This window comes from Orcinus orca, chromosome 20 (genome assembly GCF_937001465.1).
Source record: "Orcinus orca chromosome 20, mOrcOrc1.1, whole genome shotgun sequence".
NCBI classification, from domain to species: domain Eukaryota; kingdom Metazoa; phylum Chordata; class Mammalia; order Artiodactyla; family Delphinidae; genus Orcinus; species Orcinus orca.
Genome location: NC_064578.1, coordinates 45,372,711 through 45,395,349, shown reverse-complemented (window position 1 = coordinate 45,395,349; position 22,639 = coordinate 45,372,711). Strand labels below are relative to the sequence as shown.

Genomic DNA, 22,639 nt, shown 5'->3' with positions numbered 1-22,639 from the left:
ACCCACAGAACCTGGCACAGAGTAAGGGCTCATAGATGTGAGTGGCTGTGATTTATGTAATAATAACAATAGCAATGGGACCTACCTCGCGGGTCCGGAAGATGATCCTGTACTGGTACTGAGGCCCGTGGTCCTTGTGGTCCTCCAGCTTCTCCCGCTTGATGCTCACGGCCACTGGTCCCAGCTTCTCGTCCACGCCAAAGTAATTGGCATGCTCTGAGAGGGAAGAGCAGGTGAGCTCAGAGTCAGCTCTCTGGGAAGGAGGGGTGACGTCCCACGGCAGGGCTGCTGAGAGGACAGCTGGGGAAGGCTCTTGTGCAACCCGTACAGAGCTCTTGCGCAGGCTCTTGGGATCCTGGTCACACAAACCTCATGGCTGGTCACGATCACACTCAATGGAGAGACCGTTAAGAGGTTAAAGCCCACCTTACTATACCCCACAGAAATCTCCTGAGTCTCAGCGCTCTCATCTGGGAAATGGGGGGCCCTCACGCTACCCATGATTCATAGAGCCGATGTGAGAGTGAAACGAGGCTACGAACCAAAAACGCTTAGTGCAGTGCGTGCCATGTTATAAACCTAGCTTCGCTGTGATTATCCCATATTTGCAAATGTTCAGCAGCTTAGCTGCCAATTAGCCCTCGTGAAGTGGTTAGATTCTAGTCTAGAGAGGCTTTTGCCCGGCTGAAATCCGGGCCCTGGACTCATTAGATGTGTGGCCCAAGTCGCTTGACGGCATTCTCATCTGTACAACGGTGTCAGGAAGGATGGAGCCCTCTCTCAGCCGGTTGTAAGGACTAAACAGGTCAATAAGCATGGAGCACTCAGCACAGGGCCAGGCACAGAGTAAGCACATGAGATGTGTTGGCTAGTACTACCCCCAGGGCATGATGTTTGTCACAGAAAAGGACCATGATTCCAGTCCCCAAGCGTCACCTTTATCTAACCATATTTCTATAGATGTAGGAAACTTAAACACTACTCTTTTTTTCCTTATGGTGACAGAGACTTTACCAAGTCATGGAGGAAGTCTCCTGTTCTCTCCCCAAAATGACAGCTGTCTCCCCTTTTTAAAAAAAATGCTGCTGTCTTATAATCCTTCCAGGCAGACAGTTCTAATTGATATATAACCCAAGTATCTCCTGCTTGTGGTAGATGCCTGCCAGCAGTCTGTCTTAAGTCCGTGAAGTCAGCAGCTCCGCACTGCCAGAGATTCCTTCCCACCCCAGCGCTCTCAATATTTAAATGTTGGTTCCTATTCTCATAAGATGCTCTTGGTGATTCAAAGGCTTATCTAAGGCTCAAATGTGTTAATTAATGGTCCCAATAAGAACAGCACCTGCAGTGGGTTAAACAATCTCCCCAGCTGGTCAGAGAACAGAGTAAGTGTGCTCCACAGATATCAGTTCATTCCTGAAACAGCTGCAGGATCTGTTTTGTTTTCCGCCAATGCATACCCAGTACCTTGCGGTCTTAGCATAGAATAGGCAATCAATAAACACTGACCAATGACTAACTTATTTATGAGTTTCCAGGACTACAAAGAAATCATTCTTTTAAAGAAAAGCTTCTTTTTAATGCTCCATGATAAGCACTCACTATCTGCCTGATGAAGAACTGTTTTGATGTACAATCTTATTTGATCCTAACCACAGTCCTTCCGTGTAGGTATTCCTACGTGCAAGTTGAAAAGAACGTGTTCTCTGTTGGTTAGGTAGAAAATTAATATAGTATAAATGCAAAACCAGGTTTCAAATCCTCTCAGCCTTACTTTCTGGCTACTGGATTCGTCAATTTCAAAGAGCGACCCTGTCAACTTCTCCCATGGGTTGTGGATTTGTTCACGTCTCCCTGTCGCTGTATTAGTTTTTTATTTATATACCCCTCAAACAGGTTGCCAGGTATACAAAGGTTCAAAACTATTACAGTTTCTGGGTAAATTTTTAGAAAGTCAATAAGAAATGGCCCTTTTGGTTCTTCTAACAAAGCTTTTAGCCTTGAAATCTATTTTGTGTGATACTGATGTCACCTCACCAGTTTTCTCTTGGTTAGTGACTGTCTGAACTTCTTTTTTCACCCCTTAATTTTCAGTCTCTGTGTCATTTTGTTTCTGGGCATGTGATGCTGCTACAATCATCTCTGTTCCTCACATGAGGACACGGAGTCCAAGGGGTAAAATGTGTCACGTAGCTAATAAGCTATGAAAAAGACATCCCAAACCCAGGGCTGTCGGACTCCAACACTGGTGGACCTCCAGAGACTGTACTCTGGACGATCTAGTTGACATTTGTTGTATTTGACTAGGATACTGCTTTAAAAAAAATTTTAAACTAGTTGCTGTGGAGTACTGGCTGCCTATCCGTTACCTATTCTTCCCTTCTTTCATTTTAAGAGAAACCCTCTGTTCTTGGAGGAAGAAAAGAGAGGGGCTATGTCTACCTAAAAACTAACATTTCCCAGCCTGCCTTGCAGACAGGTGTGGCCAATAACCAGAAGCAGTTGGCTGGGACTTCTAAAAATGTTCTTTACAAGGGGCTGACTTGAAAAAAAAAAAAGGTAGGGGTGCTGAGTTGACATTTTGCCCGAATCCTTTCCTCCTTTTCTTTGCCTGGAATCATGGATGTGATGGCTGGAACTCCAGCAGCCATCTTGGACCAGGAGACCACCCTGAGGGCTCGGAGGCCATTGCACTAAGGCTGGCATTCCACTGTTTCTGAGGAGTAACCATACCAGTCCTGGGCTGCACATCTCCAGACTTCTTTATGTGAGACAAATAAACTTCTATGTTGTTTTAAGCCTGTTACTATATCAATTCAATTCTGAATTGATATAGGAGAATCCATACTAAAAAAATCTGAATTTCAGGAGAATCTAGAAAAATTGGAAAGGCTGGCAACACTGAGCTTGTCTATACTTCCTGATGACAACAGTGAGCTGGAGCTGAGCAGGAGCTGCCCTTTGTGCAGTCCCTGCCTGGTTTGCTTCCCTCTATTGTCTCCTGCCTGGTCCCCGAGGCTGCCTGGGTTTGTGGTCTCTGCACTATGCTCTGCTGCCTCCTAGGATTGCCTCATCAGCACTAATGAACTTCACCATGTGTGATGCCTGTGTTAACACCCTCCAAACATCAACGGCTCCGCCGTCAAAGGGAATCCAGAACCTGCCAGCTTCTTCCCCCCTCCTAGGCTCCCCTAGACCTCCCTATCACCATCTCCTGCCTGGACCATTGCAGCAGCCTCCTCCTCGGTCTCCCAGCTCCCCCTGCCCCCACAGCCTGTTCCCTAGAGGGATGCTGAGAATACCTGAGTCAGATCAAGGCCCTCTCCTGCTCAGAACTTTCCTGCGGCCCCATCTCACTCAGGGTAAAAGTGAGAGTCCTCACTGTGGCTCACAAAGTCCCACATGATCTGCCCCTGTCACCTGTCTCAGCTCCTTCCACTCTCCCTCAGTCACTCTGTCCCAGCAACACTGGCCTCCATCCTATTCCTCCAGTGTTCCAGGACTATTGCACTTGTTTCCCGTGTCAGGAACACTGTCCTCAATCTCCACAAGCCTCCCTCCCTCACCTCCTTCACCTCAGTACTCAAAGGGCACTCACTAGGAGGCCCTCCCTGACCATTCCCTACTGAAAATGCAACTCCCAGCACTGACACTGTTTCCCTCTTCCCTGCTTTACTTTTCTCCACCGCACTTGCCACTCACCACACCTTACATATTTATCTAGTTTTATTCTTTGTCTTACCCCACTAAGACATTAGGAAGACAAGGTTTTTGTTTCAAGCTGGTCAATACTGTATCCCCCAGCTCTAGAAAGTGCCCTGGCACATAGATGACCCAAGCACATATTTGCTAAGTTAATGCATATCTACTGTTTCATGTAGCTCGGGGTTTTAAAGTGCTACCCATGTGTCATGAGGCTGGACTCCCTGCATCCTCACAGCCCCTCTCTGAGGGAGGTCTTGTGTCTTTCTGCACCCTCGGTGCCCAGGGAAGGGCCTGGCAGCGAATGAATGAGCAGTGACAGTCTCAGAGACCAGGTGCTGCCCACCTGTCTGCCCCCACCTCACCTTTGCCCACGAAGTAGTCCTGGTAGTAGCGGGCGCCCAGGTCCACGTGCTCGATGCTGTACTGCCGTGGGCGACTCTGCGTCCTCTGCTGTTCCTTGGGCACCTCCAGCACCGAGATGCTGGCGTTGGTGCGGTAGGCGCTCAGGGCGGGCTCCGGAGGGCGGCCCTCTCCGCCGCCCCCACCGCTGCTGCCCGTGGAGCCCGCGGCCGCCCGGGAGAAGCTCACGTTGCGCTCGCACTCACCGCCGATCTCGTTGCGGAAGTGCGGGCAGCTGAGCAGCAGGTCGTTGCTGTTGTCGTCGCCGAGATCCTGCTCCAGGTTCTCCTTGCAGTTCAAGTCCTCCGTGCTGGTGAAGGCGGGGTCCAGGCCGCCGAGGCTGTGGGCCCGCGACGCCGTGAGGGACGCCATGGCCGAGGCGGCCGAGGCCCCGGTGGTCGTGTTCCGCCGCTGGGCCGTGGACGCCCGGTTGGCGGCCGCCTCGTTGAGGTCGAACAGCATACTCTGCACGTCGAAATGGGCGAAGCTCTTCTGGCAGACCCACGGCCTGCTGGCCTCCGGGGGGCTCCGGCCGTCCTCGGCCTCCCCGGGGCACCGGGCCGCTTCGCCCTCGGCTTTACTGCTCCGCAGCTTCCGGAAGATGGACGAGTCCACCGCATCCCCACCGCCCAGGCCCCGCGTGGACTTCTTCCGGGCCTTCTCCTTCTCCTTCATGGGCTGCAGTGGCAGCAGGCCGTCCTTGGCGGGCTGCCCGTTGCGGGCGTCCCCCTTGGCTCCACTGCCGCCCCCCGCGACGTGTCGGCCGGGATCGGCCCGCAGGAGCTCAGTGAGGCTCGGGGCACCCCGGGCCTCGGGCTGCTCGCTGCGGAACTCATTGAGGATGTCGAAGAAGCTCTGCTCGGGCACACCCTGCACGTCGATGGAGGACGTGCTCCCATACTCGCGGAAGAGCGGCAGCGCCCCCGTGTGCCGGGCGCCCCGGGGCTCCGCCGCGTCCTCCAGGTCGCACTCGCTGAGGGTGATCTCGCTGCTGCTGCGGTGCCGCAGCGGGAGGAAGGCCCTGCCGGGGGACCGGGGCCACCCGTCCTGGAACTCCACATCCTTAGACCTTCTCCTGGAGAGTCGGTGCAAGGCTTTGGACCCTGAGGAAGCCGGGGTGCTGGTGGGGGGCTGTCCGTTCTGTACGCTTCTCATGGAATGGGCCACCTTTGTGGCCTTTGTGCCATCTGTGTCCTGTGAGGGGCTGGGGTTGTTCTGTTCTCTCAGGGCCTCCCGCTTGGGTGGCCAGTCGGCCACTCTTGCCCGCACGCCCATCTTGGGCACCGCGGGGGTGGTGGGACTGGGGCGGGTGGTGGCACTGGCTGGGCTCTCACCCACAGGCTGGGGCATGCTGCCGTTCTGGACCCAGAATCCCACGGGAGCGTAGTCCCCTGTGTGCGGGCCAGGGAGGACATCGGCTGCCCTGGTCCCACAGCTGACGGCCAGGTCCACACCATCGTTGGGAATGGGCCGATAGGTGGCCATAGTCCACGGGCACTGGAGTGCTACTGGCCCCTGAAAGCTGTAGACTAACTTTATGGGGTCCCCTGGCCCTCAGCCATTGTTCAGGGCCACCAGTCCCAGGATGAAGGATTCTGGCCCCTGAAGCCTGTCGGGAAGGTTGTGAGCCTGTGGAGTCCAGTTCTCCACCATCGCTGTGGACAACTGAGCCAGGACAACCTCACGAGGCAGGCGCTGTCCCAGGGCCTCCAGACTGAGTGGCTCAGTGGGGCTGAGCAAGCAGCAGGTGTGCACGAGGGCTGGCAGGCTGCAGGGGTGCCTTCCCTGCCATGCTGAAAAGGGAGAAAAGGCAAAGGTGAGATGTGACGTTATACTGCTCCCAGAGAATGACCTTTTGTTTTTGACAGCTTTACTCATATAAAAACAAACAAAACCACAAAAACCGTTTTACTATGGAAAATTTCAAACATACCCCAAAGCAGAGAGGAGGACACGATAAGCCACCCCACCAGCTTCAACACTATTAACTATTGGCCATTCCTGTTTCATCTGTTCCCCTACTCCTCCACTTTGTTTTTGGCACAATATTTTAGAATAAATCCCAGACATCAGGCCATTTTACCTATAAATAATTTAGCTTGTATCTCTAGCATATAAGGCCTTCAAAAAAAAAAAAGTAACCACGATACCTTTATCCTACCCATCTAGATAAATAAGAATTCTTTAATGTCATGTAATACCCCAACTGCATTACATTTCCCCGCACTGTCTCAAAGATGTCTTTTGAAAGTTGACTTGTTCAAATCAGGATCCAAACAAGATCTGTACCCTGCTTTGGCATATATATTTCTTAAGTCTCCACTACTCTACAACCCCCCCTCCTCCATCTTGATGCTATTTACTTATGGAAGGAATGAGGCCACTTGTCCTGTGGCGCTTCTCACTTTCAGGATCTGGCTGACTGTTCCCCGTGGTGTCACTGCACATGTTCCTCTGCCCCCCATGAGTCCTGTCTACTGGTGGTTGTACACAGAGGCTGCACGGTTGTCCATCTGTTTTGTAGTCCACCTGACCAGCCACCCCGCCAGAAAGGAAGTGAAAAAGATGGAGGAGTCACCATAAGCACTGGTGGATTTGGGGGACGGAATGTCTCTAGAAATCTATGTGATTAATAAATATTGATACTATGAGAGCTGGCAGATCAGCTCCTATTGCTTCTTTGCTGACAGGTCCCCAGTGGCTTCTTACTGCATTAGAATAAAATCCAAATTCCTTCCGCTGGCTCATGAGCCCCACAGGAGTGGCCAGTCTCCCTGTTGCCTCTCCCCAGCCCCAACTAAGGGATGTGCCTCTCCCATCACACTGGCCTTCTTTTCTGTTCTTCTGACATATCAGGCCCCATCCAGGATGTGTGGGTATCCTTCCTCGGTCCTTCACCAGGCTGGTTCCCTAACTTGATATTCATTCTTTAATGAAGCCTTCCCAAACCACTCTAGGAGCCTTTCTCTGTCACTCTGCTCTCTTCTTTTCCCTTAGAGGTTACCACTAATTGAAATTAGTTTGCTATTTACTGGTTATCTCCATCACTAAATTATCAGTTCCAGAACGGCAGGGCGATCTGTGTTGTTCACTGATGTAGCCCCAGCTCCTGGAATAGTGTCCAGGACACTTGTTCACAAGTGTATGAATGAGCGAACAGACGGCCTCCACCTGACCTGATGTGTTTAGTGCATCCTGACTTGCGGACCTCTGGGGAAGGGAGTTCATTCTTCTTCTGCCCGGCAACATAAAGTACTCTGCAGGATCACTTCCCTTTGTCTCTACCCTGAGCTTCTGGAAGATGAAACCCTCAGTGGGGAAGGAAGGGGAAAGTGGATCATAGCCTGTGGCAGAACCTGCTGCTTGTCCCAGCAGCTGTGCCTCTTTCTCCTGCCAACAGTACTGATTTTATTCAGGGCAGCAGAGTGCTGGGTCGGCCTGGACATCTGACTCAAGGTGACTAACAATTACTTTCCCTTGGAATGTGGAACTGGACATGGCCATTGTGAGTGATGTGACTGACTCATGTGAGTCAGTGAGTGTTGGTGCTTTCTGAGTAAGTGGAAGGCCTCCTGTGTGAGCATGTGTATGAGTGTGTGTGTGTGTACACGCACGTGTACACGTGTAGGAGGCATTTCACAACTCATGCCTAGAGGTATGGAGTTAGCTGGCAGAGAGGCACCGCCGGGGAAGCATGAAGCAGATTCATGGAGCAAAAAAGAAGGGGAGCCTATAGCCTCTGAGAAAGAACCAGGTGAGGGGAGAGGTGGGGCTGGGGCGCAAAGCGCCCTCTTCCTGGTTCCCCATGAGCATTCCTGAAGGTACCACAGGGAGGCATACAGGGGAGGTGGCAGAGAAGGGGCAGGAAAGTGGAGAGTACCCAGGGTTGGGCTGGTTAGGGGAGATGGAGGCCAGGTGAAGCCGCGGGGACCTGGAGAGCAGAGCGTCCTCTAAAGAGGCAGCTGGGCCTCAGCTTCTGCAACCAAGCCTTGCGGGCATGTGGATGCCTGATCATGGGATTTTTCAAGAGAAAACAGAAATCTAGAACTGTATGCAACATCTCCCAACCTGAAAAACAAAAACAACAGCTACGACAGCAACAAACTAACATGCAGAGATGACCTCTAAAAGGACTTTCAAGAAACTGCTCATGGTGGTTGCCCCTGGGGAGGGAAACTGGGTATCTTTCCTCTCCACTCCCAGCCCCATCCCTGCTTCATTTATTTTCTTTAGTACTTATACTCACTTATGTCTCTGATTTATTCCTGGCCTCCCTCCCCCCATAAGAATGTGAGCTTGTATAACTGATTCACTTTGTTATAAAGCAGAAACTAACACACCATTGTAAAGCAATTATACCCCAATAAAGATGTTAAAAAAAAAAAAAAAAAGAATGTGAGCTACTGTGTATCCCTAGGATCTGTGTTTTGGAAGAAGGGGCAGAAAGGAGCCTTACTTTTTATTGCACACCACTGGCTACCATTTGCATTACTTACATGTATTCTTAGTCAACAGATGAATTACCAACACACACCACAACAAGGGCCAACAAAGTAAGTATGCGGGCCTGATGTGAGCAGGGGCTGCTGGTTTGTGACTTTCGGTGACTGGTCTTCAGCTTTGCCAGAGATGAGGGCCTGAGGGCAGCCCCAAACTCTGCTGGGCCCCGGATCCCAGGCCAGGCTGGGGTATCCCGACCAGCTGAGGGCACTGTTGGCGCCGCTTGGCAGCCCAGCTGTGCCCTTGGGTCAGCCTGGCAGAGGATTAGTCCTTTGAGGTCACGTTTGGGCTGGCTGGGAAACGCAGTGGCCCCGATGCGACCCTGACTTGCTTGTGCAAACACCTCTGACAGATGGGCTTTGCTGATGGCATTTTGTTTCAGCTCAGTCAGAAACCCCCAATTCGCTTTGCTCCCTTCTATGAAAACACACAGATGTTCTTGAGGCCCCGGTCTCTGCACAAATCCCTTCCCCGAGCAGGTGCAGCTGAGTCTCCTTGTGACGTTCACAGACTGAGTGTATGATACCCACAGCCTCTCTGGGATTCAGGGACCGGTGCCCACTGGTCCCTTTCCAGCTGTCTCTGTCGAACTCCCTCTTCCTAGAAGCACTCTGATCTTCCTGATGGGGAACCTCTTGTTATGAGAGCCAGACTGCCTGGGTTCAGATACTGGTGTGCCACGGACTGGTTACTGAAACTGTGACTCAATTTCAATCCGTAAAATGGGGATAATACCATCTACCTCACGGTCCCTGCTATTATCACCGTTCCTTCGCATATCTTTGGCAGGAGTTCTTCCCCGCAATTACAGAAGCACAGCCAGGGGTGGGCACAGGACCTCAGCAGAGCATAAAAGGCTGGAGGGTGTCCTGCAGTAGCGGGGGATGTGGATCTGACTTTTCCTACATGTCACTTGCTAGGGGCCCTGGCGTTCCTTTCTTCCAGTGTTGCTTGGCTCCTGCCTCTTTTCTACAATTGCTCCTCTGGCCTCCTGTTGATTCTGTAAGCCACTGATAAATCTGCCTCTGCCCAAGACTGTCAAGCAAGGCTTTTGCTGCCGGCATCTGAGGACCTTGACTAAGACACGGTGCTGTGTGCAAAGAAGGCACCTGCGGATGGTGGAGGGGAACAAATGGGGCCAAGGCAGTGGCACAATGAGAAGCAAGCGACAGTGGGTGAGTCAGGTGGGAGGCATTTGGCTGCAAGTAACAATACCGTCCAATGGTGTCTTGGGCAATGAAGACACTTCATTATATCACGTAACGAGGAGGCCAGATATGGCAGCTCCACACTTGGTACAGGGAAATGACGTCAGGCGTTTTCTCTTTCTCCCCCACTGCCGTCCCGCAGTGTTCTGCTGGCTTACATCTTTGGCTTGTGGCCCCGTGGTCACAAGCTGGCAGCCACAGCCATGCCTCTCACTGAACTACTGGCGAGGGGTAAAGAAAGGGATGATGTAAGAGTGTTCTTACAGATCTGACCCTAATCAGGAAGGAGAACATTGCCAGAACATTGCCCCTCCCTCCACAGACATTCTTTTATGTCTCATTGGCCAGGATGTGGTCCCTTATGGCCACTCCAGTTGCCAGAGAAGCTGGTGAAGCCAGCCAGAGTCTATGATCATCCTGATTGCCCATGGGCCACTGAGGACTCATCCCTGGGGCTGGCCACACTGGTTCCCAGAAAACGTCAGGGTCTGTTAGAAGAGCAGGCAACTAATGGTGTATCTGTGTAAGAGCTCCCAGACTGTCATTTGTAAAGAAGCTGGGGAACTCTGAGCTGAGAGGATGTTTCCTTATCAGGCCCCCAAAGCCTGGAGGCTAGAACAGCAGGCGGACAGGCCAGCACCATGGCCCCAGTGTCCTGGCTCTGAAGGGCCCTGCTCTGTGGGGTCACAATATCTGCCGGAACCTCACAGAGCAGAGGAAAAGGGAAAAACACAAGCCTTCCAGTGTTAGACATTTGTAGTTTGCTCCCCTAGCCTCCATGACTCCTTTTTCCAACAACAGCCCAGATCTCCCTTTGAGAACCTGCCCACTCTGACCTCCACCCAATGGGCTAGAGGAGGGCTTCTTCTCAAGGTCAGGAACAAATCACACAATTCAATCAGAACCAGAGACCTAGTGATGTCTTTGCTAGAAATGCTGGGGCTGAAGACTGTGCTTTTCCCTTTTACCCTGAGCCGGAGAGGATGTGAAAGATGGAATCACTGTAGCCATCTTGTGACCATGAGGGGAGAACCATCTGTGAAAGGGGCTGAGAGTTACAGACAATCTGGGGGCTGTAGTCATCATTTGCGTCTCTACATCAAGCCTGGACCTGAAGCCAACCCGATTCCACTTCCCACCTCTGGACATTTTAGTTACATGACAAAACAACAACAAAACAACATCTGTAACAACAGCTACCACGTATGACCCTTCTGTGGTCCAGGTCCTTGTCTAAGCACCCGACGTTTATATTTCTCTTAACCCTCACAGCAGCTCCATGAGGTAGATATCATTATTATCTCCAGCTTACACACGAGGAAACAGGAAGGAAGGAATGTGTCCCAGACCATATGACTGTGAGGTGGCAGAGTTGGGACTGACCCCAGCTGCTTCATTCCTGAAGTGAGGCAGTCCTGAGCTCAAGCACCCGCCCTCCCAGTGATCACAGGCAGCCTCCTGCACCTCGTGATTCTCATTTTCTTCAGCGGTGACACGCAATAAATTATCTCCAGGTACAACTGCTCTTCTGAGTTCCAAACTCAGGTACTTACCTGCTTACTTGACACCACCATGTCTGTATCTCATATGCACTGCAAACTGAACATTCCCAGCCTGACTCTTGACCTCTCCCAACCACAAAACTTGCCCCTTCTCAGGACAGTCAGGACGGGCTGAGCTACATTACACTAACAAAGGACCTCAAGTGCTCAGAGGCTTACACAGCAAGGGTTTGTTTCTTGTTCATACTGCATGTCCATCATGGGTTGGCCAAGGGCCCCGCTCATGTCAGATTTGTTCCCAGTTGAGGGAGTAGCCCTTCACCTGAGACCCTGCCAATCTCAGAGGGAAAAGACATGGTTGAACCATGCAATGGCCCTTAAAGTTCCTGCTCAGGAATGACACGTGTCACTTCTGCAAACTACATTTTATTGGCCAAATCAAGACAAGAGATGTCAGCAGGGTGGTACACCAGAATATCTGTCAGAACAGGAATGCAACTGGCCATCTGCTTCCTCTGCATCTCAGCAAAAGGCACTTACTTCCACCCAAGGGCTCAAACTGGAAACGTCAATGTCATCCTTCACACTTCCTCTCCCTCACTCCACACGTCCAATTCACCACCCCACGTCCTGTTGACTCTCCCCACAGCATATCCGAATCCATCTTTCTCTCCCACCAGCCCTCTGGTCTGAGCTGCTGTGACTTTCACCGGTTCACTACACCACAGCCTCACTGGTGTCTCTGCTTCTGTTCCTGTGCTCCTAAGGGCCCTTTTCCACACAAAAAAATTCAAAATCTTCCTCTCAGTCCTCCAGGCTCCCTTTCCTCTTCCCCTTGCTCTTGGAGCCCAGGCCACAATGTCCCTCTTTCAGTTCCCCTCACACCCATCTTCCCTGCTGTCTCAGGACCTTTGTACATGCCATTCCTGCTCGCCTTCCTTTACCTAGGTAATTCTTTCTCAAGACTCAGGACAAATGACACTTTCTCCACCTAAGCTTCGTTTCTCACCAACCAGTTCAATCCCCAACCTGAGCTCTCTGCATTTCCCTTTGGTGGTACCTGCATCAATATATGTAAGCAGAGACCTCCCTGGTGGTCCAGGGTTAAGAATCCGCCTTCCAATGCAGGTGACATGGGTTTGATCCCTGGGTTCGATCCCTGGCTGGGGAACTAAAATCCCACATGCTGCGGGGCAACTAAGCCCACGCGCCGCAACTACTGACCCCACGTGCCTCAACTAAAGAGCCCGCGTGCTGCAACCACAGAGCCCACACACTCTGGAGCCCGCCTGCCACAACTAGACAGAAGCCCACGCGCCACAATGAAGAGCCCGCATGCCACAAGGAAGACCTTGCATGCCCCAACTAAGACCCAATGCAGACAAAAATGAATAAATATTAAAAATATATACATATATGTAAGTAATTTACCACGTAATTAATTGTTTCCCATATGTGAAGTTTGTGAGGCACTGAATGTAAGTCACTGCCTGCACCTGTGGCACAAGCCTGACGCACAGTAGGCCATTAATAAATATCTGCTAAATAAATGAGTGGATGAATGACTTCATTCTGGACCAGGAAGCACCGTCTCAGTTGGGGTCCGTGACCTGAGGGTAGGTAGGGCTTGCTTGGTGCCCAAGTGTGTCTGCCCCTGGGAAGAAGCTGAAAGTAATGTGTTGGGGGGAGAGAGAGTGTCTGTGTGTGTGTGTATGTATGCTGCCCCTTCACAGGCCTTAGATGAGAGGGTTGCTAAGTAGGCATCCAGGGCCTCCATCCTATATAGCCTCTGTGTCCAGGGCTGCCCTGGTCTACTCCAGATGTTTCTCCTTTATGGAAACACGACCCAGTCATTGTGATGGGGGCTCAGTGGGACCCGTGAGCTCTGGATAGCTCAGTGTTGTGGCACCAAGTCTGAGGGCTACTCTCAGAGGCTCACGGAGAACAATGACTCCTCCAGGGACACAGTGGCGATTCAGCAGTTTCGGGGCACATACAAGTCATTCATTTGTCCAGTAAGAACTAGTTAGTCCTTGGGCTTCCCTGGTGGTGCAGTGGTTAAGAATCTGCCTGCCAATCCAGGGGACATGGGTCCGAGCCCTGGTCCGGGAAGATCCCACATGCCGCGGAGCAACTAAGCCAGTGCGTTACAACTAGTAAGCCTGCGCTCTAGAGCCCGCGAGCCACAGCTACTGAAGCCTGCATGCCATAACTATGGAAGCCTGTGCACCTAGAGCCCGTGATCTGCAACAAGAGAAGCCACTGCAGTGAGAAGCCCGCGCACCGCAACGAAGAGTAGCCCCCACTCGCCACAACTAGAGAAAGCCTGCGGGCAGCAACAAAGACCCAACGCAGCCAAAAATAATAAATTAAAAAAAAAAAAAAAAGAACTAGTTAGTCCTTAAAACTCATTCATTCATTCACTCACTCATATAACAAACACCTACCACATTCTTTTTTTTTTTTTTTGGCCACACTGCGGGGCTTGTGGGATCTTAGTTGCCCGACCAGGGATGAAACCTGGGCCCTTGGCAGTGAAAGCGCGGAGCCCTAACTGCTGGACCGCCAGGGAATTCCCACATCTATCACGTTCTTACAAATCATTCAGTCCAAAAAATTCATTCAGTCAAAAAAAGCACTAAAAACTTATTCACTTATTCACCATTTACTAGGCATGTATAACTCATTTATTCCACAAACACTAAGCACTTAAAATCCATTAATTTATTCAATAAATTTCTTAAAGCATCTACTATGTGCTGTAATAGGAGCTGAAGATATAGCCCTGAGCAGGGCAGACCACGCTCCCCACCCCTTAAGAACTTACTTCCAGTAGAAGGAAGCCAGAGAAATAAGTAAACAAAGACAGAAAACAAGGGAACTTCAAAGGGTAGTCAGCCATATAAAGAAATAAAATGTAATGCTGTGACAGGTTGGGAGGAGGTCCCACCCTGAAGGCTCAGAGAGGGGGTGCCCTCTGACCTGGGGTCTGCATCAAGAGAGGGCGCCTGCCGTGCCCCAGGTGTGCTGATGAGCGAGGCTGACGTGCTGGGGCAGGAAAGCTGGGAGCGGCCCATATATAAGGCTCTCTTGGGTTGTCTGAGACGGTGGTTCTCTCCCCCAGCTGTCCATTAGAGGCACCGGGGAGCTTAATAAAAATACAGGTGTTCACACCCCACCCCTAGAGAGTCTGGATCAGCTGGTTTGGGGTGGCGCCCAGGCCTGAGTGTCTTTTTTTTTTTTTTTTTTTTTTCCGGTTGCGGAGCGCAGGCTCAGCAGCCATGGCTCACGGGCCCAGCTGCTCCGCGGCATGTGGGATCTTCCCGGACCGGGGCACGAACCCATGTCCCCTGCATCGGCAGGCGCACTCTCAACCACTGCCACCAGGGAAGCCCCTGAGTGTCTTTTAAAAGCTCTGCAGCTGATTCCAACATGTAGCCAGGGCTGAGGAGAGTGGAAGAAATGGACAGAGCAAAGAGAGGAGCGTCTGACACCAAGCCTCAAGAGGCCGCAAATGTCAGAGGGAGTGAGCACACTGGCCACAGCGGGCCCAGGCAGAGGGGCAGGAGGGCAGGTGTGCGAGAGGCCCTGGAGGCGGGGTGTGGTCTGGGGAGGACCAGGTGGTTCACAGGCTGAGAGGGTCACCTTTGGTGACAATTACTGGTCTGAAGGGCACTGTGACCACTGCAGGAGGTATTTCAGGGGACTGCCGCTCCAGGGAGCCTTGTCCACGCCCCTCGCCCCTGGTGCTGCTGGCCAGCACGCCTCCCGCCAGCCCCTCCACACCCCAGGCAGAATCACCTTTGTCCTCCCCTCCCTGAGCTCCCAGGGCTCTGGACTGCACACACTCTCGACTACGAGAGTTAGCCCACAGCATTTTTAAGCCTCTGAGTATCTTTTGCTCTCCTTAGACCTTGAACAGCTCCAAGTCTGTCGTGGACTGAGGTCTAATGTTTGTTCTCGCCACATGGGTCGGGTAGAGGAGAGGAACGATATGGTGGTGATGCTTATAACAATAAGGCCAATACTTATGAGTTCTCCTGATGGGCCAGGTACGGGGCTACCCTCGTGGGGTGTATTAACTTGTGTGTCCCTATTAAGTAGGGACCCTAGCATGCCTGTGTTACAGATGAGGCAAGGGTAACCTGGCCAAGTCACACAGCTGGGATTCAAACCTCGACAGTCTGGCTCCCACACCTATGCTCTAAATAAAAGATACAGCAGGTCCAATGGGTGTGTTGTGTGAATACATGAATGACGCAAGTATCTTTGAAATCAATTCATAAGGACAAAGCTCTGGAATGTCAGCAACACCTCAGCAGATTTCAGATTAAGAATCTGTTTCCTCCCCGCTATATCTTTCCCCACTTTATTGGAAACCTGAGCATACACAGGACCACTTTAGAGCTCCCCCAGGAAACAAGGTGGATGGAAATCTCAGAAATCTCATTAGAAAGTATCATGGCAGAGACTGCTCCATCAGCCCAAAGAACAATGAGCAGGGCCTTGACCGTGGCCATATACTACTGTGATATGTTTCGTATGCTCAACAACCCTGACACCCAATGTGTGGGTTTTCCATACCAAGCAATTCTCGTAGGGCTGGGTGTCCCACAATTTAACTCAATCCTGACACTAACTACCCAGCGTGAGCACAAACCCCATAGGTAAAGGGCTCAGTCCCATAAGACCGTCCCCACTTCAGACCCCAACTGCAAGCAGTGGGTCCCTAGGTTACCCACACTTCTGTCTGACTTGGCTACAAATCAGAGGTTCCCACGACCCCCTCCTCAAGTTCAATAATTAGCTATAACAGCTCACATAACTCAGGAAACACTACTTACTACTCCTGGTTTATTATAAAGGATACAGATGAACAGTCAGATGAAGAGATACACAGGATGAGGTCTAGAAGGGTCCTGAGTGCAGAAGCTTCTGTTCCTGTGGAGTTTGGGGTGTGCTGCCCTCCCAGCATGTGCATGCGTTCACCAACCTAGAAGCTCTCTGAACCGTGTTGTTTAGGGCTTCATGGAGGTTCTGTTATGAAGGCCTGATGGATTAAATCACTGGCTATTGGTGATTTAATCTGCAGCCCCTCTCCCTTCCCAGAGGTCAGGAGGGTGGGGCTGAAAGTCCCAAGCCTCTAATCACAGGGCTGGTTCCTCTGGCAACCAGCCCCATCCTGAAGATATTCAGGGTTCCACCAAGAGTCACCTCTTTAGCATAAACTCAGGTACGGTTCAAAGGAGCTTATTTTGAATAACAAAAGATGGTATCACCCATATCTCTCAGGAAATTCCAAGGGTTTTAGAAGCTCTTGTGCCAGGAACCTGAATGAAGACCAAAATATTTTTCTCATTATATCACAGTATCACGCTGTGAGAACCTGCACTTTCATATTTAATGTCAGAGCCCAGCGGATGGGTGTTTCTAATTTAAACTTTCCCAGGCATCCAGGAGGGCTCCACATTCCTACCTAGGAGTCAAGGGCAGTCCCCACAGGGGCAAGGGCAGCCATGTACAGCTATTACGCTCAAAACAGGTGAGGGTCCCACACAAGTCAGAGTTAAATCGGTATCGGTTTTTTCCCCTTGGGGAAATAGGAAGAATGAACTGGAATTATGCATTGAAAATGTAGGTGTGCATATTGTTTTTATTTGTATCCAGCAATTCCCCTTCTAGGAATCTCTTCCTCGGATATTCACCCCAGTCTTTCTCGCACCTTGAAAGACAGACTCAAGGTGGTTCAACCGCAGGGGCGCTCACACTGCCGCACTGCTGTAATATGGAAGCGCTGGGAACAGCCCCAATGCCCACGAGCAGAGGATGGGTTAAGTGAACTGGGTGCCTCTATTCCAGGGAAGGTGCCGCAGCTGTGACAAACAGTGAGGTAGCACCATGTGGTGTCGTGCATGCAGACTGTCCACACGGCCTGAAGGGAATGAGCATGGCTCATACTTACCGAGTGCTTACTGTGCACCAGGTGAAATGCTTACACACATTCACCCATTTAATCTTCGTGACAAGCCTGAGGGACCATGCTCATTTAAAGCCAATGCAACTCAGTCCAGAGAGGCTGAGTAACTTGCCCAAGGTCACTCAGCTAGAATCCAGTAGCACTGGGATTTGAACCGAGGCTATCCAGCTTCCTACCTTATACTCTTTTACTCTATGCTGCCACTTGGGAAGGAAAAGCAGCAAGTTGTGGAATAGTTTGTGTAGCATGACCCCATTTGGTTTAAATGAGAGGGGGACAGATTTTGTTAGTGTGAGCGTGTATATACGTAAATTCTATAAAACGTACAAGAAAGGGTCTAGGAAGACATCCACCAAACCATTAAAAGTGGTTACTTCTGGGCTTCCCTGGTGGCGCAGTGGTTGAGAGTCCGCCTGCCGATGCAGGGGACACGGGTTCGTGCCCCAGTCCGGGAAGATCCCACGTGCCGCGGAGCGGCTGGGGCCGTGAGCCATGGCCGCTGAGTCTGTGCGTCTGGAGCCTCTGCTCCGCAACGGGAGAGACCACAACAGTGAGAGGCCCGCGTACCACAAAAAAAAAAAAAAAAAAAAAAAAAGGATGCTTCCTGAAGTACAGGCACATGCACCAGGCCCACCCAGGAGCTGCAGCCATGCTCGTGGAGTGGGGATACAGTGACAGAGCTGGGCTACGGGCCTCTGAGGTCAGGGGAGCCCCTCCTGGGAAGACTTAATCAGGGGCACAACCCCTGCTCCAGGGAGCTGGACATTCCTCGAGGGATCTCCTGGCTCTAGCCAGGCCCAATGTCAAGCCACATGCACTGGTATGGCCGTGCCGTTTATTTTGATATTGAAGCTTTTTGGTCTACGGCTGCTGCCTCGAAACCCCGAGTGTTCCCGCTATCACTGTGTGGGGCAACGCTGGGCCCACAGAGGCTTCCAGGACCCCACTTCTGAGGCTGCTCTCGTGGCTGCTGCTGCCCAGGTCGGACTGGTGGTTAAATATGCAGTACGTTCCCCCGCAGGGCTCACTCCTGTGGCCAGGCCAAACTTCCTTTAGAAGATGGTTGTCTTGTCAGCTTGGAGCCTGACTTGCTAACTAATCCCAGCTAATTGCCACTGAAACCTGCTAAGATCACATCTGTTGGGTCTAGAGATTAAATCAATATTTGACAGTCTTGATTAAACAGAGCCAGGGAATCCTTGGCAAAGAACATCTGTTAAAGCCCTGTTCTTTCCATCCTGCTCTTGGGGGGCCAGGCTGGAGGTGTCTCGGGCTCTGCCTGTCCTCACCTGAGGACGACTCTGGGGTGAGGGGCGGGGAGCAGTGGAGCCCACCAGGGACACCGCGGCCAGGAAGGCTCCCCGTGGTGGGAGGGGAGGGGGGTGAGGGGGACACACATAGCTGGGCCTTGTTATCCTGGGTGGCACCCAGCTGCCAACAGTAACCATCCTAACTGCCCCCCTCCCCCATCCAGAGTGCCAGGCCCCCCTGCAGAGTCCGTGCCACAAAACACTGAATTCAAGTTTCCTAGTGACCAGTGGAGGCAGTGTTCTCATCACCTCCATTTCAGAATGGGGAAAGCAAGGTTCTGAGAGGGGACATTACTTGCCCAAGGTCAGAGGAGCAGGGGTCTGAACCTGGGTCTCAGAACTCTGAACTCTGACTCACTCCAGAGTCTGTCCTGAGACCACTCACGGACAGGAGTCCAAGTTGTCAAAAGTGAGAGCAAAATCTGGCACTTACGGAGCCAGGAGCCCAGGCTGGAGGCCTGCTCCCATGGTCCAGTTCCCTCAGCTACACTTAACAACGGCAGCCCCGCTAAGAAGCACTGGCCTCACACCTGGCCCTAACTCAACCCATGCGGCCTCCCAGGGGGAAGGCTCTACCATTCTGCCCCACACTGCAGAAAGGAACACTGAGGCTCAGAGCGGCAAGTTACCTGTTTGAGATCACCCAGTGAGGGAAAAGGCAGAGGTGGGGCTCGAACCCAGGTGGGTGACTCTAAGGCCATCGTAACTACTGTCATCTCTAAAAAGCAGGGATAGAGCCATGAACATGGTGGGTCTTTGATAAGTGCCTGCCCTCTGTCCCTGGGTAATTTTATGGCAGAAGTTAGGCTTCTGCTCTGGAGTCAGATCTCCTGGGATTAAATCCTGGCCCCAATGCAGACCAGAGAGGATAACAGTGCCACCTCACTGGACTGCTGGAGGAGCCCAAGATGTTCCCGTAAGGCCCCACTCCCCACAGTAATGGCACATAATAAGCACTCGTACATCCTCATCCAGGATTAAAGAAAAATACAAAACAAGACAAAACAGAACACAATAATAATGAAGACAAAGCAGCTGCACTCAAAGTACCTTCATGGCGGGAGGGGCGATCAGACACCCAAATGCCTGCAGCCACTGTTAATCTCTCTATCCCTAGGTTCACAGCAGCGCCGAGATCAGGGGAAGCCCTCCACAGTCCAGGGAGTCCTGGATTTCCTGAGTCCATAAAAAAAAAAACACCCCAAAACCAAAACCAACCAGACACCCAGTCAGCCACCAAGCCAGACAGCCGACTAACCAACCAGCCACCCAGCAAGTTAGCCAGCCAACTGGTCCCATGCTTCTGTGTCTCTCCTCTACCTCTGTGTCCCTGTTCCCGTCTCTCCATGTCCCTGCCCTTGTTCCTCTGTGTGTCTCTCTCACACATGTGCACGCACAGATGGCCACACCACAGCCGTGCACATCTCAGGCCCGAGTCACAATCCCATGTTAACTCACCACTGGTCATGTGCTCCAGGCTGGCAGCCTCTGCCTGGTCCCTCTGTTAACTCCCTTCCAGATTCCAAGTTCCCAACATCTGCAGGCCAAGACCATATATATGTATATATATCCAGTCTCACCCCCCTCCTGAAGTATACAATCTTATAAGGAAACTGGCTGCTTTAATCAGAGAACAAACTCAGAAATCCCAAGAAGTAATTTAGAAGAATGGCACACCCTCTTACCAAAAAAAAAAAAAATTAGTATTAAAAAAAAATCCCCAGCTACCTATTTTATATCTATATAGCCACCTAGGTCAACACAGAGCTAAAATCTGAAAGGCTGAGCTCCAGCTGTAAGCAGTTACCCCAGGGAGGGGAGTGGCGTGTGTGTACATGTGATCATCCTGTCCTAGACCCTGAAGCTCCCAAACTTCCCGAAGTCACATACCTCCACTGACACAATCGCAGACCACCTGTACTATTATTTACTTAACAGACCACCTGTACTATTATTTACTTAAGATGGTCCTTTCAACCAACTCGTTTATTAAAGCCTTAATAATATCAGTGTTGGAGTCATTATTTTTTTCTAATACTCATCAAACAAAATGCACAAACATGAGAATTCGTAAGGCTTGTCTGTACATCAATGAAAACGAGCTTTAATACCAGAAATGCACTGATATCAAAACCAGGAGGCAGCTCCCAGACATGATCCTGAGCAAAAAACAAAGCCAGACACGGAACGTAATATGGGTTATGATTCCACTTCTATAAAGTTCAAAAACAGGCAAAATGGAACCATGTTACGCAGGGTTGTTCACACAGGTGACCCAACTTCGAAAGCAAGAAATGGCGAACGCAAGTCCTGAGAGTAGTGGCTTCTGGGGGAGGGAGTGGCTTCTGCGGGTTCTGGCAAGATTCTCTTCTTGATCTGGGGGTTACAGGAATGCTTGCCTTGTAATTATTTGCTAAACTGTATATTTACATCTGATGTACTTCCCTGTGCATGTGTTACATTTCCCAGTAACAAAGTTTTTAAACGTCTTTTGCATTGTATGAATTCGTTTTTAAAGTGAGATCGTACTCTTGTATTATATATGTAATTTTTAAAAACAGGTAAACATATTTAAAAGTTTCAGTTGTTTGATCTTTGCAGACCCACTTTGAAGACCTGAGAATCAGTTTCATGCCTTTGTGTGCAGTGCATACAAACAGACACACACACACACACACACACACACACACACACACACACACACAGCCACCCCAGTCACTCTCACTCTCCTGGCTCACTTTCTCTGCTATAAAAGGTTTCCACTTCCCAGAACCTGCAGGGCCACATCGCCTATATGTACACAAACAACCTGGGCAGGCTGGGGGAACGTGTACTTCCTCCTAGCCCCGAGGTGGGGGCAGGGGGCAGGCAGGGAGGGCAGGGTTATCTCATAGCAGCAGTTTCTGGACAACTCACCAAGTGACAGCAGGGGACAGAGTGGGAGGGACTGGTGCCCACCTGAGAAATACAGGAGGGCTTCCAGGGCATAAGGCTATGGGGCCAGGCTGCCGTAAGGAGCATGCATGCCAGCCCTGCCCCTGCAGTGATACCACTGAGCACTAGAAGGGCTCCTGACCCTAGACTGGGTACCCAGCCTCCTCTCGGGCCCATGGACTGGCTGACAGTTGGGGAGGGCCTGCAGCTCTGAACAACACTGTGATCAAACATCCTGCCCCAGGACTGCACGCAGGATGGGTACTCAGACCAAGGCCAATGCAGAGGAAGACAGGCTGGAAGTGGGCACCGGGCCCTTAGGAGACTAGGGCGGGGGCTCTCTGTGAGCTCAAAGGAAGCCAGGACACTAGGAAATCAGCAACTCACTTCCAGGACAACAAACTTTTTTTTTTTTTTTTAAATGGTCACAGTTGGTGGAAACCTTTTAGAGGCAATCTGGCAACAGCTTTTAAAAATGTTCTTACCCTCTGAACCAGCAGTGCTGCTTCTGGAAATTGATCCCAAAGAAATTCATGGCATTGGTTATAAAGGGGGGGAAGAAAAGGTCCAACTTCAACGTCCAACAACAGAATGGTTAAATAAATTACCGCACATCCTTATGACATTAAAAAAATATATATACGCAGATGCAGTCATAGAAAAAAGATTGGAAAAAAACTCTGAAATGTTCACTGGGGTTACGTTTTGGTGCTGGGACTACCAGTGATTTTTGAAAACGTGTTCTTTATACCTTCTTATATTTTCCCAAATTACCTTTAATGAACATGTTTTCAAAATCAGGGGGAAAAAGCAGTAAGTTTTCATTCATTTAATTGATTTCCATTCATTAGATGAATGTTTCCTGAAATCTGACTACGTAATAAAGCAGCGAATGAGGTAGCCCCTCTCTGCCCTATGGCTGGAGGGGGAGATGCATATAAATTAAGTGCCCTTACCAAATACGCATGTCAGCATAAACGATGCAAAGAAAGGATAAACTGACAGAGGACAGGAACAGGGTGTGGATGGTCAAGGAAGGCTTCTCAGAAGCAGTGGTGTTTAAGTCCTGAAGGATTCGAAGTTGAGCAGGGAAAGGGGTGGTAGCAG

The 22,639-nt window shown here is 50.9% G+C and overlaps 1 protein-coding gene across 15 annotated transcripts in view; it reads right to left on the bottom strand.

The window, feature by feature from the left end:
• The window catches only part of SIPA1L3 (signal induced proliferation associated 1 like 3), a 237,901-nt gene that overhangs the window by 92,522 nt on the left and 122,740 nt on the right, over positions 1–22,639 (bottom strand). For all 15 annotated transcript variants that reach the window (XR_004479297.2, XR_004479296.2, XR_004479295.2 and 12 more), the window contains 2 exons: positions 4,065–5,894; positions 86–216 (listed from right to left, as the gene is read on the bottom strand). Coding sequence is in view for 12 of the 15 variants with exons in the window: in XM_033413796.2 (XP_033269687.1) it covers positions 86–216; positions 4,065–5,586 (1,653 nt within the window). In the remaining 3 variants the exon portion in view is untranslated. The remainder of the gene's footprint in view (positions 1–85; positions 217–4,064; positions 5,895–22,639) is intronic.